Below are 13382 nucleotides of genomic sequence, written 5' to 3'. Positions count from 1 at the left end.
CGCGTATCTCGTTTCCTAGGCAGAGTATCTGATGTGACTTAAATGTAGACATAATGTGACTGAAGTGAAGGGCTTTTTCTTTTTTTTTTTTTTAAGTAACATTTCTTGTCATATCTGGGCCATTTCTTTTTTTTTAACTTTAGTCAACGTTAAAGTGCATTTATAACTGATCTAAACTCCGATACTAAGAGCATTTCTGCAGACCGTTCTATATAATTACTACAGACAAAGTGGCGGTCTCTGGCCCGGGGGCAAAAAAGTGCGGTTTATACGGGCTTCTCTGCTTCATAACGTTAGCTCCTTGTATTCAGAGCAGTTTCCTCTGCAGGTACTGGAAGATATTTTTAATTCTCACATAATACGAAAATCTATTCTTTTTGCCAAGGTAGCGCCTGAAGAAAATGGATTGGGAACTCCGGTTTGCTAGTTAGGCACAAATAGGTACCTCGTCTGTATTTACTGCTGAGTATTTTTTTTAACATGAAAACACAGAATTCCACTTCAAAGGCAAGATGAAGCCCCATTTGGATCATTTTCTTCATTTAGATCCAAAAACCAAATTTCATAATTCACACCTACATAGGAGCAAAACCTCTGTGTAGTAAAAATCATGAAAGCAGTGGAGTGTTACTATTTATTGAGTTTATAATTGCCATGAATTGAAAAATTACATAAATAATGATACATTTTCTGTATAGTAAAGGGACAGTTAAAAAGGTGTGAAATACATATATTTTACTTTCTTCAAAACTTAAAAAAAAAAGGCAAGGGACGGGGGGAGTCACCGTTGTGATCCTTACACCTTTTTCCCCATTAAAAGGTCTGAAGAACAGACCAGTGCAAGGAAGCAGTAATTTTTGATCCCCACAGCACAGCGATAACTAGAATTGGGTCCCCCTAAACGCGAGCGAACGTGCTGCAGGTGAGATATGAAAGATAGGAAAGGTGAAGCGACAGATCACCTACTATAGACAAACATACAAGTCAAAGGCAGAAATAAGCTTTCATTTTTTTAATAGAAGGAAAACAACGTCTCTAACCGCTGGAAGACGGTAATTGGGATGTGTGACTCGCGCTTGCGGAAGCTTTTGTAAGAAAGCGTTTCAGAAACCCCATTCTCTCTCGTAAAAGTTTGAGTTGTAGCAAGGAACAGCCCAAAAAAAAAAAAGGCAATCTGACCCCCAGACAGTCAGAAAGTTCGGAGTTTGTACCGCTGCGTAATTCAGTCATCCGACACGAGCTTCTCTTTACGGTCCCATTCCCAGATCGCTTTGAATCGTGAAGCATTGTTCTCTGAAGTTTGATTCAAAGTGTGTGTCGGGGAACAGGCGGTTATGAACTCGGCTTTTCCACTGGGATCATCTCCGCGGTTGCAAAAGGAGAGTTGTTCGTTCGTGTGCATTGTGGCGAGGGACTTCAGCCGAGAGTTATAACGTCTGGAACGGAGGGAGAAAAAAATTTGCCTACCTCTGGAGGACTTCTACTCCTGCTGAACTGCCCCTTGTCCCCTCTTGGCTTTGGGGTTGGGTCTGCAGAGAGATGGCTTTATAAAGCTGCAGGTTTAATGGGAAAACCGATCACATAACGTGCTTTGAGGGTTTTAACCCTCATTAACAGAAACAACTCCATGGGTCTTGGCAGCACCATGCTTGATAGTGTGTCTTTCTGTGTTCTGTTTTCCCATTTTTTAAGTTCCATGGAAAATGAGAACGGAAAAACTCATTTTATGAGGATTAGAGAACTGAAGTTTGTGTTGGGTTCGATTCCTGGTTGTGATTTAATGAAATGAATGTAAGTGTCAGCTTGTATTGGAACTTGATCTGTGGAACTAGTGAATCCCTGCGGTAGGTACTGTACATAGCGTCTCCACCGGGACATTCCAGTAAGACTTGCAATAACCAAAGTACCGTATGAATTCATTAGGAACTGCCTTCTGACTTGCTTCTGGAAATCAACATTTCCTAGGGAAGTGCATCGCTAAAGCGTGGTTTGATTTACCACCTTCAGTGTGGTACAGCACGTTGTATTTTGCTTTTCTAAGTGACTTTCTGTTTTTAAGCTGAGAATAGGTGGCTGTGCGGTCGTAGTCCTCGTCCGTTCAAACACGATGATGCCTTTTTATCTCAGCTGTTGATTGTTAGCATTCATTGCTGATGTTTAGGTGGAATACCATTTGTGGAAAGGTGAGTCACCTTGCCCACTTCCTTTCCTCTCTGATTACGCCTCTTTCATTAAATTAGCCAGAATTTATTGGAAAAACTTTGTATTTGCCCTGTTTCCATTTTGCTGCTCTCGCCTGGAATTGGTGTCTCTCTTGCTGGAATGAATAGGGTAAGGGTAACCTTACTCTGCATCACGTTATAATGTGCTTTCCTGAGGCATGGGATTCAGCGCAGAAGGGTTTTCTCTACCCGTTGGACAAAGCCAGCGCTGATACAGTCTTTTTCGGTTTTCGTGACTTGCTTTACAAAAGCCGCGCTCAGAGCTTTCCCTCCTAAATTGCATGCATGGAAGCTGCCAATGGAGAAACGTGCATCGTGGGAGAAGCAGGGGAAAATAAGTAATTTGCAGGAGAAGGCATATCTAAAAACGTTGGCAATTATATTTGTCTTTTTCTGTGTCTTAAATAGTTGTACGTTGGCAAGAGAGTGTTTAATCTATTTTCTTTTTTCCCCTCTAACAGGGTATGCTGCTAAAACGAAGTGGCAAGTCATTGAATAAAGAGTGGAAGAAGAAATACGTGACGTTGTGCGACAACGGTGTGCTGACCTACCATCCTAGTTTACATGTAAGTACACCGTGCTCTCTGTACGTTCGGCAAGGTCGTTCTGACGTGTTTTTTGCTGAGCCCTCCTTCATGGAGAAACTTCTTTCTCTCTCTTCATTCCCCTCCCTTTCAAAAAGGCATAATCTGAAATAAAATTCCCTGGTGCAAGTCTGGGAGTACAGTCAAGTTCCTTTGCGTCCCCTGGAACAGGGGTTCCCTTGCATCCCAAGAGGCAGCTGAAATGATTTAAGCCTTTATTTTGTGCTGATGCTTTTATGGACTTGTTGTCAATCCCAGGATTAAAAAACAGGAACGTTTTATAAGAACAAGTATCCTAGATGTAAGAAAGAGTGAGGAAAGCTTCCGGTGTTTGTCAGTGTGCAGTGGTTATGGTTTATTCAGAAGTAATTCTGAGCAGCCTTTTGAAAACGATATAGCTATTAAAATATGTGCCATAAAACCTTTTCATGTTAAGGCATCTATCATCGTCTCTGCCCAAGGATCCTGCCTGTCCCTCTCAGTGTGCGTAGCGCAATCCCTAGGTGCGGTTTTGGGGGTGGAAGGAGCACAGTGATCTGACTCAGAACTAACCCACCCCATCCGCCCCGGCCATGCCAGCAGGGGGAAAGGTGAGATTTGTCGGAGCTCGTTCCATGCCAGAGCAGTTCAAAAGACAAGAGCCAATGTGGAGACTCCAGATCTTGAAACAGCCAGGGGATTCCCAGCTCCTTCGCTTGCTCTGTGTAGTACAGGCAAGGGTAAAATACGAAAAACATAGTGTGACCCTCGCCAAGATCTTTAGTATCGTACCTGGTCTTACATTTCATCATCCTCCCACATATGAAAATTGGAGGGTGGCCAGCTGTAATGTTTTAGGGCCATTTGTTTCTAAGCCTGTTGGTGTTGTTTTGAGCCATTTTTCATTAAGGAGTGAAAATCAAGATTTCGATCAGATGCATTTCTGTAGATATGCTCTGGGGCTTATAGACCTGCACGTGGAACTGGCAGGAAACTTCTGCGTTAGATGGGTGATGTCCACACTGATGCTGTGCTTGTGCCAACTTGCCCTTCCCTATCTGCTCAACATTATTAGCACTTTCTCTGGCTTGGCACAAGATTTCATAGTCTCAGATCCTGCCCTAATAATGCTCTGCTATAGTTTCTAATGTAACTTCCATGTGTCTTGAAAATTATTAAATAAGTTAAATGACAACTAGCTTCAAGGCGTTGCTGCTTTCCATCAGGAATCTTGTCCCTCAGCCCTTGCGTTCTGGAGCATGGGTTTCACCGTTCCTTTTTTTGAAACTGTACAAGTCTATCCTCTTTGGCCACTCTTAGTGCCTTTAAACTGGGGGGAATTGTGCCGTGAAGTGGTCTCGAAATACCCAAATGGTATATCGGTATTGCTCACAGAAGGGAAGCGTGGATACTGTGTGCCCCACGGAGCTCCCGCGTGAGTTTCCCTCGGATTGTGTTGGCCAACTCTGGGTCGTCAAGCGAGGAGGAGGCAAGGTGCCATTGTCTGCGCCCAAGTCCCTTCCTCGCTTTGTAGAAGTGCTCTATTGTTCCTGGCGGTGCTGTGCACGTGTTAGTTTTTCATTGCGTCTCGCAGACAATAGACGACTACTTCTCTGTAGGCTTCCCTGGAGCTGCTTAGTCTCCCCCAGAGTGAGAATCCATTGAGATTAGAGGTAATTACTTTGAGATTAGAGGTAAATCCATTGGAGATTAGAGAGAATGCATTTAAAGAAGAAGTAATTACTAGCCTGTAATCGTTTCCCTCTATCCCCCACCATGGCCCCCCCACCCCCAAGAAAAAGGTACCCGGCTCCCTATTTCCATTTGCTCAGACCTCCCCGCGTAGATCGCAGAGGTTTGTAACGTGCTACTTTTCCCTTGGCTGTACGTACGTGAGTGGATGGTCGTGAGGGACCTTGCCCGGCTCCTAGCTGACGAGAAGCTACTGGGGAAAACGTCGTACTCGTTCGGGGGCTTCTTGAGGCACCTTTGCTGAACCCACTCTCTAGGAGTATCTAGGGTTCTGCTCATTCGTGTTAAAATCTTACTGCGATGTGATTTCTCTTATAAATTACGCTGCTTTAATGCCTTATTTCTATTGCCTTCAGCCTTCAAAGAGTCACTGCACTACTTCTGCAGTACGTTCCCTTACTGCCAACGGACTATTTCTTGTCAATTAGCCGTTGTTAATATACCCTGCAGAGCATTCTTCATCCATCAGGCAATAGTATGTGAGTAGCATCTCCTCCGTCCTGTGCAAACCACAGTGGGAGGAAGAGGCAGGACCAGATACTTGAAGTCAGTTGCACTCCTGGTAGAGTTTGTACAAAAATTTGTAGGCGGGAGAGCGGGAAGGTCAGAATTCCCCCTTGGGGTATGGCCAAGTGAATGGGGTTTCCCCCAAACAGGACTCTGATTATGTGTTTCTGGTTTGGTTTTGCTGTTTTTTGTTTATCTGTAGCTGCTTGTTGCTTTTTTCACAGGAAATCAAAGAAAACAATTAATTTTTACTACTGTGGTTGCATTGCTGTTTGGGATAATTTCTTACATAGTTTTGAAAAATGAGGACTTGATTCCTACCAACCTTCCCATTAAGTAGCATTGAAGAAAAGAACTTTCATTAACCACCTAAAGTCAGTTTCCTAAACTCACAAAAAGCCTGGCTCTAATCTGACTTGTTAGTTAGATTCGCCTTATCTCAAGTATGCAGGTCATTTTGGTTATACAAAATTTTGCAGTTGTAATTCCGTGAAGCGAGAGGTGGGCTGGCCTCTAGTGGTGGCGGAAGTAGTAAATTTAGAAGATAATTTGGTCTTGCCACACTGTGGTTTGAGGCAGAACGTAGGGTTTTGTTGAACACCTGCGTTGCAGGAACCTATTGTAATATTTAATGGCTGATAGTGAGTGCTGTATTAAATACTGCTTGAGATTTGGCCAGAAGTGGATCAGTTGTCTCTTGTCAGATGTGTTTCGGGGCAGCTCAGGCATGAAGGTGATGTTTTTTAATGTAGTGGATCTGTCTGCGTTGCAGAAATCTGCTGTCATCCTCCTGGAATTAAAGGATTGGCTACAAAATGAAAGGTTTAGGGGTGGGGAGTCAAAATCAAATTAGTACCTTTCTTACAGAGGAGGTAGCCCTGGAAGGGTCAGGCCCGTTTGGCAGGGCAGCATGTTGAAATGACTGCTGTCTTGTGCCAGCTAAATGAGTAACTACTAACCCCACCAGGTTGACATTCAACACAATAGCTAAATTCATATTCTTTCTTTTCAAGAAAGTGGGGGGAGAGAAAAACGGGGAAAGAAAAATGTACGTACATAAGCACCCTACTGTTTTCTGACTTGGTGATGTCAGTTTTTTTCAAGAGCCTCAAACCTTCCTGTCCCTTGGGATGCCGAGGAGCTATGCCGATAGAAAATGGTGGGGATAATGAGAGAGAACTTTGACCTGCCCGCTTCAAAGTTCACCATAGCTACCTATTCATCTTACGCTTCTGGAGCATAGCCGTTGAGTGGATGACTAAAATTCTGGCTGACGAATTCAGTGTCAGCCTCCCCAAAGGGACCCGGGGGAATTTGTCTAGGCATCTCTTGGCTTTCAATGGCAGAATGCCATGTGCGAGGGCTCCCGAAATGTATTCACCAGGATACCCGCTGGGCAGCGTTACGTGCCGCTTCTTTATCTAAGCCTTATCCCGACGAATAGCTGATAATGTTTCACCACTGTCTGTCTGCCGGAGGGTTGCCATCGTGCCACAGGTCAGTAGATGACAAAGCTTTAGCTGTGGATGTCCATGTTCTGCTCTTTTATCCCTGTCTTCATCGCTGCCCCTCATTTATGGAAAGACCAAAAGAAGAACCCAAAAACCTGAAAACAGCTCTTTTAGGGAAGGGCGCTTCCCCCCCTTTTGTATTTAATCTGTTCTAGATTTGCTTTCAAATAAGAGCACAGCGCTGTGGCACCTTATGGGGGAAGAGCAGCTTCTGAAACACAAGAGAAGGAGGGTCTGATGATGCCCATGACTTCATGCCCGTGTAGAACGTGCATGGTACATGAATACCGCGTACCTACACAGCAAGGTTTATTTTTTGCTTGCTGAGGTCTCTGTTGCAGTAATGCCACTCTTCAACCTCACTCCTATCCTCACTGATCTGGCTGGATAACCTGCGCGGCGGTGTGTAGGATTGTAGCAATGACTGAGGGGAGGAAACGTGTCATTTATCTCCTTGAGAAGGGTGTGGATTCACCTCGATTCATCTGACAGCAACCACAGTTTTGAAACTCTTCCTTAAAAATGGTGCTGACTGGGTGAGCAGCCTACATGAGCTAGCTCAAGGGGAGCATTAGCCATGTTGTTCCGTCAGCAAATAAAGTGAATGTATTGTTCATTTAAAAAGTCACATTTCAGCCTGAGAAGGAGTCATATCCAACACTAGGCTGAACTTTGTGCAGGAGCTTCAACAATGTGTTATATGGACACATCTTCTCTACAAAACAGACCCAACTCATGGCCTTGTAAAATTCTTTGAGACTTGGGATGGGGGACTAGGCTTGCGGTTGAGCTTTCTTGCTTGGCCATTTCCTACAGGAAAAGCAGACTTGGTGAGAAACGGAAGGCCGTTGAAAATGCCCTGTATGTTGGTATCGGGAAGCGTTGCAGATCCATGCACTTCTCTCGGGCCCCGCAATATGCAGCGTTTTTCTCAGAGCTGCAGTTGAAATTTTTGACCGTTATCAGTTCTTAACGGTTTCCCAAATAATTTGAAAATGGAAAGCGTGCATGCAAATAAAGTATTCCGTCTCTCCTCGTTTTTAAGAGAACACCGTGCTAGCTGGGCTGCGTGGCGTCCTTGTGCGTGACCCGGCGGCGGCGGGGTTGTCCGGCGGCGGGGCTGGGTGTTGCTCTAGCCAAGGGAGCAGCGCTCGCCTCCGTGGTTATGAATAACCGCCTACAGACATCGTTTCTGTTCAGCCTTATTTTCAGGGTTGCGTTACCTCAGGCTGTTTAATAGCTCCGAAGTGTGTTGTTTGTGTTGCTTTAATGGAAATATTCATGCTCTTATATATTTCTAAAATACCATCGTGTATGCCCTTTTTTTTTTCCCTCCTGTTTTTCTTCAAGGGAATGTAAAGCTGGATATCGGCTGGCTCTGAGAGCCCTTCTAGCTGGCCTTTCTGTGAACAACTAATCCTCAAGTCGGGCTTTGGTAAATACATATATGAACTGACAAAAGGAGATGCCTAAGTTCTTTTTCGCAGAAGGTGTAGCTCTACCTCCCAAAAGAGTAGTGATCAAAGCAAATGCTACAGAGCAAAGCTGAGGCTATAGTTTGACTGGTGATGAAGGTAGATCTGTCTGAAGCACGTGTAAGTTTTTATTATAGTTATTTCATCCATTAATATGCCTAAAATGTGCGTTAAGCTAGAAAAAATGAATGATAGGAACAGTTACAAAATATGTGTCTAGTAATTGCTTATTACAGTTGATGAGTTGACGCCGTATTTTTTTCCGCTCGCCACAACTGGCCCTCTCTGGATGCCTTTTCATCAGAGCCATGTTCCGGGCAACATTCGCCTTTCTAACATTCTTGACTTCAATTTCCCAGAGCTTTTCTTTCTTCATTCTGGCATGTTTCACTGTGAATTTACATTGCTTCCAGGGATAGCTAGAAGATAACTGACCTTTATGGAAAAAATAAGTGTTAGTCATGCTGCTGTAACTTTTTTTGGTAAGGATACCAAACATAAAACATAGAACCTGCAATGTTTTAAAAGCAAAAGAGGCTTTTATAAAGTGGGATAGCTGTAGAGATCACTCATTCACTTTATAGCTTCTTGGAAAACTTCTTTATTATCCTAAAGATGTACTCGAATGAAGATCAGCTTCGGAGAAAAACTTAAGAACTGATGGGGAAAATAGAAGCTAAAATGTGTTTGCAGTCCTTAAGTGGGTCCTGTCATTTGGGATAGCTGTCAAGACAAATTCTTTGCTTACCCCCCTGGCTCCGTGGCTTTTCAGACTAGAAACGATCTTGCCTGAAAGTGCCGTCGCACCTGCTCTGCTCGGTGAAAAATCCGATTGTAGTTACTGACGGTCAGCAAGCCGCCCCGCGAAATACTCCTCGAATATCTAAGCCCAGTTGATGGGAGAGGAGGGAAAGACTGCTTATTCACAGTAACTCCTTACAATCACTTCCCATGACTTGCAACGGATACTCACAGGTCGCCTAATGCACAAACGAGGCGAACGTGAAGCGTTTTTTGTTTCAAGTCCATTCATTTCGGAGGGCGTGATGAGATGTATCCCGGCACTAGCGGAGGGTATTGTAGCAAACACAATCCTGCTGTTGCAGAGCTGTGCAAACTTGTAGTAAGGAGCAGCAAGCGTACCTTTCAGTGTCGGGTCTACTCCCTGTTCAAAAAGGCAGGGAACGTTTTTTTTGGTGTTGGAATGGGTTGCAATTGAAATGGCGAAAGCCAAGCTATTAATTAATTGCGGGGTTTTATAAAATTCAAGCTTCCTGTCCAGCAGAGCTAATGGCTGTGGGTATAAACGCTTCATAAATTACTCAGGATGGTAAAACTCTGATTTGTCTTTTACAGTTCCTCCTACAAAGTCTGAATGAGAAGGGAAGTGCGGGCGGAAGAATTTTCTTAAAATTTTATGAAAATGAGTGATCCATCTAAAAAAAACCCAACGTGTTGTGAAACTGCTTTTGTGTTGAAAGCGTTGCCCTAACTTCCGCCCCTGCAACGCTGATCGAACTGATGAACACCGTGGTATAGATATAGTCAATGCTTTTTATTACTGAAATTGAATGTTCTTGATTCCCGATGTGAATAAGAGATTCGAGACGACCTTCTTTTTGTCAGGACAGAGCGCTTTAGGGTGATCAGTGTTTTCCAGAACGCATTTTCATTCCTATGTTCTCCTCAGAAAACAACATTTCATTGCTTTTCTTAAGATTAACTATATATTATGAAGCCGAGTGATATTATGCCCGTATTTATATGCGAGAGGGGAGGATGGCTAATTTAACAGGAACGGTTGATGAATATATTCCACTGTGGCTCATAACCTGATGGTGCGTTCGTTGCCGAGGTCCTTCCCGGGAAGGGGCGGGGGACGAGGAGTCGGAGACTTTTGTTTCTTCTTAGGTGTGCCTGTGGCCCCAAATGGAAACCAATCAAGGAGCGATTTATGTTCATTAAGTGCTTGTCAAAACTGAAAAATTTTCTAATCAACCGCAATCTAGCCGAGGCCCCTCAATGGCTGGGAGTGTCGCCTCCGCAGTATCGGCTATTTGCCTGTTACAACTCTAGGCTAGAAATCCGCTGATGATTACATTAGGCTAAGCTGCGAAGTAAATGAACCATGTCTTATTTAGGTGCAACTAGCTTCAGTGTAGTCCTGCCCCGCAGGGCACTTTATAGCGTTTTATGGCTTTAAAATTAGTGTAGCTTCCCATTTGCTGCAGGGTGCTGCATGTTATGCCTTTGAACTCAATAAGCAAAGGGAAGGGGGCCCTTTGTTTTTTTTCTCTTCGCCCCCCCCCCCTTCTTCTTTTTGCAGTTTAGCAATTTTGTTTTGCATCTTTTCCAGACGGCGTTTTGCAATAAAAATGTCTGACTGCCACGTAGAGGGACAAAAGTCAAGGCTCCAGCCATTTACCGGTCTGCCGGGGCTTTGGGGGTTTTGGTTTGGGGGGAAGGGGGTTGGGTTTTGGTTTTCGGAAGCAGTTGTTGCTAAGGGTGAACAATAGGTTTTGTGGGTCCAATAGGTCGGCTCACGAAATTGGAATTGTCTTTCAAAAAAAATATGCCACCCACAGTCTTTAAAATGTCATCCAGAGGTACAACCATAAACTAACTTGTCCATAGTCATTTTTATTTCATCTCAGATGAGGAAACGCTGTCTCAACCTCAGCGAGCTAAGCCTTAGGAGTGTTTTGTCCAATTGAACGGTGGGGAAAAACTGGCACCAAACAAAGGTGGTTTTCTCCGAAGCTCAGTGTAAACCAGGGATGGATCTGGGAAGGATCCTGGGCCTGGACCAGTTCCTAGCGTTGGAAAAACAGGCTGCTTCTGAGAGATTTTAACAGCTCAAAATGAGAACAAGTGCGATGTGCTTGCTTGTGGACCATTAAAGGCGTGGAAAGGCATTGTTCTCTGAGTCTATCTTGTCTGATATGTTGTGCGTTGGAAAAGGGTGGCGATGGGACAGGTACGTGGTGGAAGAAACGCACGGAGAGGCTCTCTAGGAGAGGGGTGATTTATTTTTTTCTAATACACGTTAACGTTACGACACAGGGGTTTTGATGTGAGCTTTGAGTCCCATTCACCGAGTGCCGCGATGTGAAAAATGCAACTCCCGTGAAGGTGATTTCTGTGCAGCGTAGCTCTATCCACAGCCCAACTGAGCCCCAGCCACAGGAGACCCTAACTGTTGTCTTCTACGGCTTGATCCTTCCGTCTTCTTGGTGAGGTTTCTTGGCCAAGAAGAATAGCTTGCAGCATGAGCCTTTTCACTGCGATCCCAGGAGAGAAGCGCAGTCCAAAGCAAGTTCAATCAGAAAGAGTCCGACTCCGTCTTCTGTTGCTGCCAGAGCAGAACGGAACTTGCCTGCGCGGGCAGGCTGCCGGAACCTGCCCGCTCGGCTGCTTCGGCATGGCCGAAACCTAGCTGAGTAAAACGGTTCGGCTCTCATTCTTCATGGGGCTTGTTTTCCATTACCTTGGAAAATATTTTGTGCAGGTCAAGAGGAAAACACCTGCCTTGAGAACAGGTACTCCCACTTTGCCTGCAGGCAGCTCTACAGGAAAGTGTGGGGGATTTAGGTCTCAAGGCACTAACTCATAAATATTATACTCAGCAACTCAGCATTCCTACACGTTTTCTAGTTTAATACACTGATAATGAAATACTCTGGTTTTGAAACGCAACCTAGGTGGTAGAAAGGCCTTTTTGTGTGTGTGCGCATGAGAAGGATGATCATCTCTTGCATTAGAGACATTTGAAAATCCTCAAACTCTGTAACGTTTTTGATATCCACGGCGTTACATGCCTAACGTGAGCCACTTATTTAAAGACGCTTGAGGATCATTCTAGGGAGGAGCCATGCTGCCACGTGCTCAGTGGTCCTTCAGTGAAGTATTTGAGATAACTGTGGTAGACTTGGATGACGTGAGTTTGAGTCCCAGCTTCGTGGAAGCAGCAATGAGCACTTTCTTCTGCTTTTCCCTCAATCTCACCCATGTGTTGTGCCTCCTCTGAAAAAGGGGCCAAGCAGGCGGCAGCAGCGCTAAGCGTGGCTGTGGAAGAAGAGATGTTTGGCTGTTGTCTTCAGTCGTCTCGGCTTGGAGAATGTAGGCAGCTAGCTGGAAGCGTCACGTAGCCAGGGTTGGGCTTGTGACCCTTGGTGGCGTGTCTTCTCCGGCTTTCAGGGCGATCAGAAGCCATTGCGATGTATGGCAGCAAGTCTAACGACCGCTGGCGTTGAAAACAAAAGAGCCCCCCCAAAAAATAGCAGTGTTTCTCTTTGGTAGGTCTGTTTAGAAAACAACATCATACCCGTTTGCTCAATTTGCATGTCTGAAAGGCTTCTGTTCAGTTAATTGGTTAAATTAATTTCCGCTGTTGTAAACAGAGAGCTGTATTAAGAGCAGAACTAAAGTAATTTTACTTTACATTATTCTGTGTCATGGCACATCGTTTCTTTCTTACTCAAGGCAATTCATTTTGTGGTGCTGTCAAATAATATTTTGTGTCCTCTTCAGTCAATGTAGCTTTTACGATTTTCGCTGATATTTTAACAGTTTATTTAGTCCTCTAGATAATGGTCAATGGCCTTGAGTAGTCAAATTAACACCTCGGCAGCACTATATTTGAGCAAACCGCTAACGGTAACCTCAGGATGAAAAGCAATGAGAATCAATATAGCGAGCGTATTTTTAGGGATTATTGATTGATTGATGCGTTCTGGCCTTAACTTGAAGAGGCAGCATTGCCCCACAGCTGACTAAGATTAAGTTGCCAGTTACTGATAACTGCAGGCCATTACCTGCGTAGTATTTCACGAGCGCGGAGATTAGATGGAGACCTTTTATAGTCTGTAGCTGAAGAAACTGTGGCGTTCGCAGGGTCTGTAATGCCTACCCGGCTGCAGGAAAACGCTACGCTCTTCTCCAGCTCATACCAGCCGTTGCCCTGAGAATTGGAGACGACGTTGATTTGAGTCAGCGCTGCCCGTTATTCCTGTAGGGATCGATTTGGGACAACTGAGGCACTAATGGCTTGCGTGTCGTCGTCCCCCCGCCTCCGAAGGCAGCTCGGCGGAAGGTGGGAGCCATGTTAAGCTGTGCTGCTGTCAGCAAGCTGAGAGCTGTGGGTCTCCCCGCCACAACTCTCAATTGCTAGCAGGTTTCTCTCATTGCACCTCATTTGCATCTGGGACATCAATTAGCATGTTTGTTGAGGCTAATTGAATGAAACTCAATCATAGCTCTTAATTGCTTGACTATGTGAAAAGAAATCACATTAATGCAGCTAATTAAGTGTATGGCAATAGATGCAACATAATTAGGAGCGAAATGTAAAAA

The 13382-nt window shown here is 44.5% G+C and overlaps 1 protein-coding gene across 2 annotated transcripts in view; it reads left to right on the top strand.

Annotated features, from left to right (window-relative positions):
- AGAP1 (ArfGAP with GTPase domain, ankyrin repeat and PH domain 1) overlaps positions 1-13382 on the top strand; it is a 391933-nt gene that overhangs the window by 244612 nt on the left and 133939 nt on the right. For both annotated transcript variants that reach the window (XM_059820051.1, XM_059820050.1), the window contains exon 10: positions 2684-2788. In XM_059820051.1, the coding sequence (XP_059676034.1) occupies positions 2684-2788 (105 nt within the window). The remainder of the gene's footprint in view (positions 1-2683; positions 2789-13382) is intronic.

Source organism: Gavia stellata, chromosome 8 (genome assembly GCF_030936135.1).
Source record: "Gavia stellata isolate bGavSte3 chromosome 8, bGavSte3.hap2, whole genome shotgun sequence".
NCBI classification, from domain to species: domain Eukaryota; kingdom Metazoa; phylum Chordata; class Aves; order Gaviiformes; family Gaviidae; genus Gavia; species Gavia stellata.
Note: the sequence above shows the minus strand (reverse complement) of the source record. Positions and strands in the feature narration are given on the sequence as shown.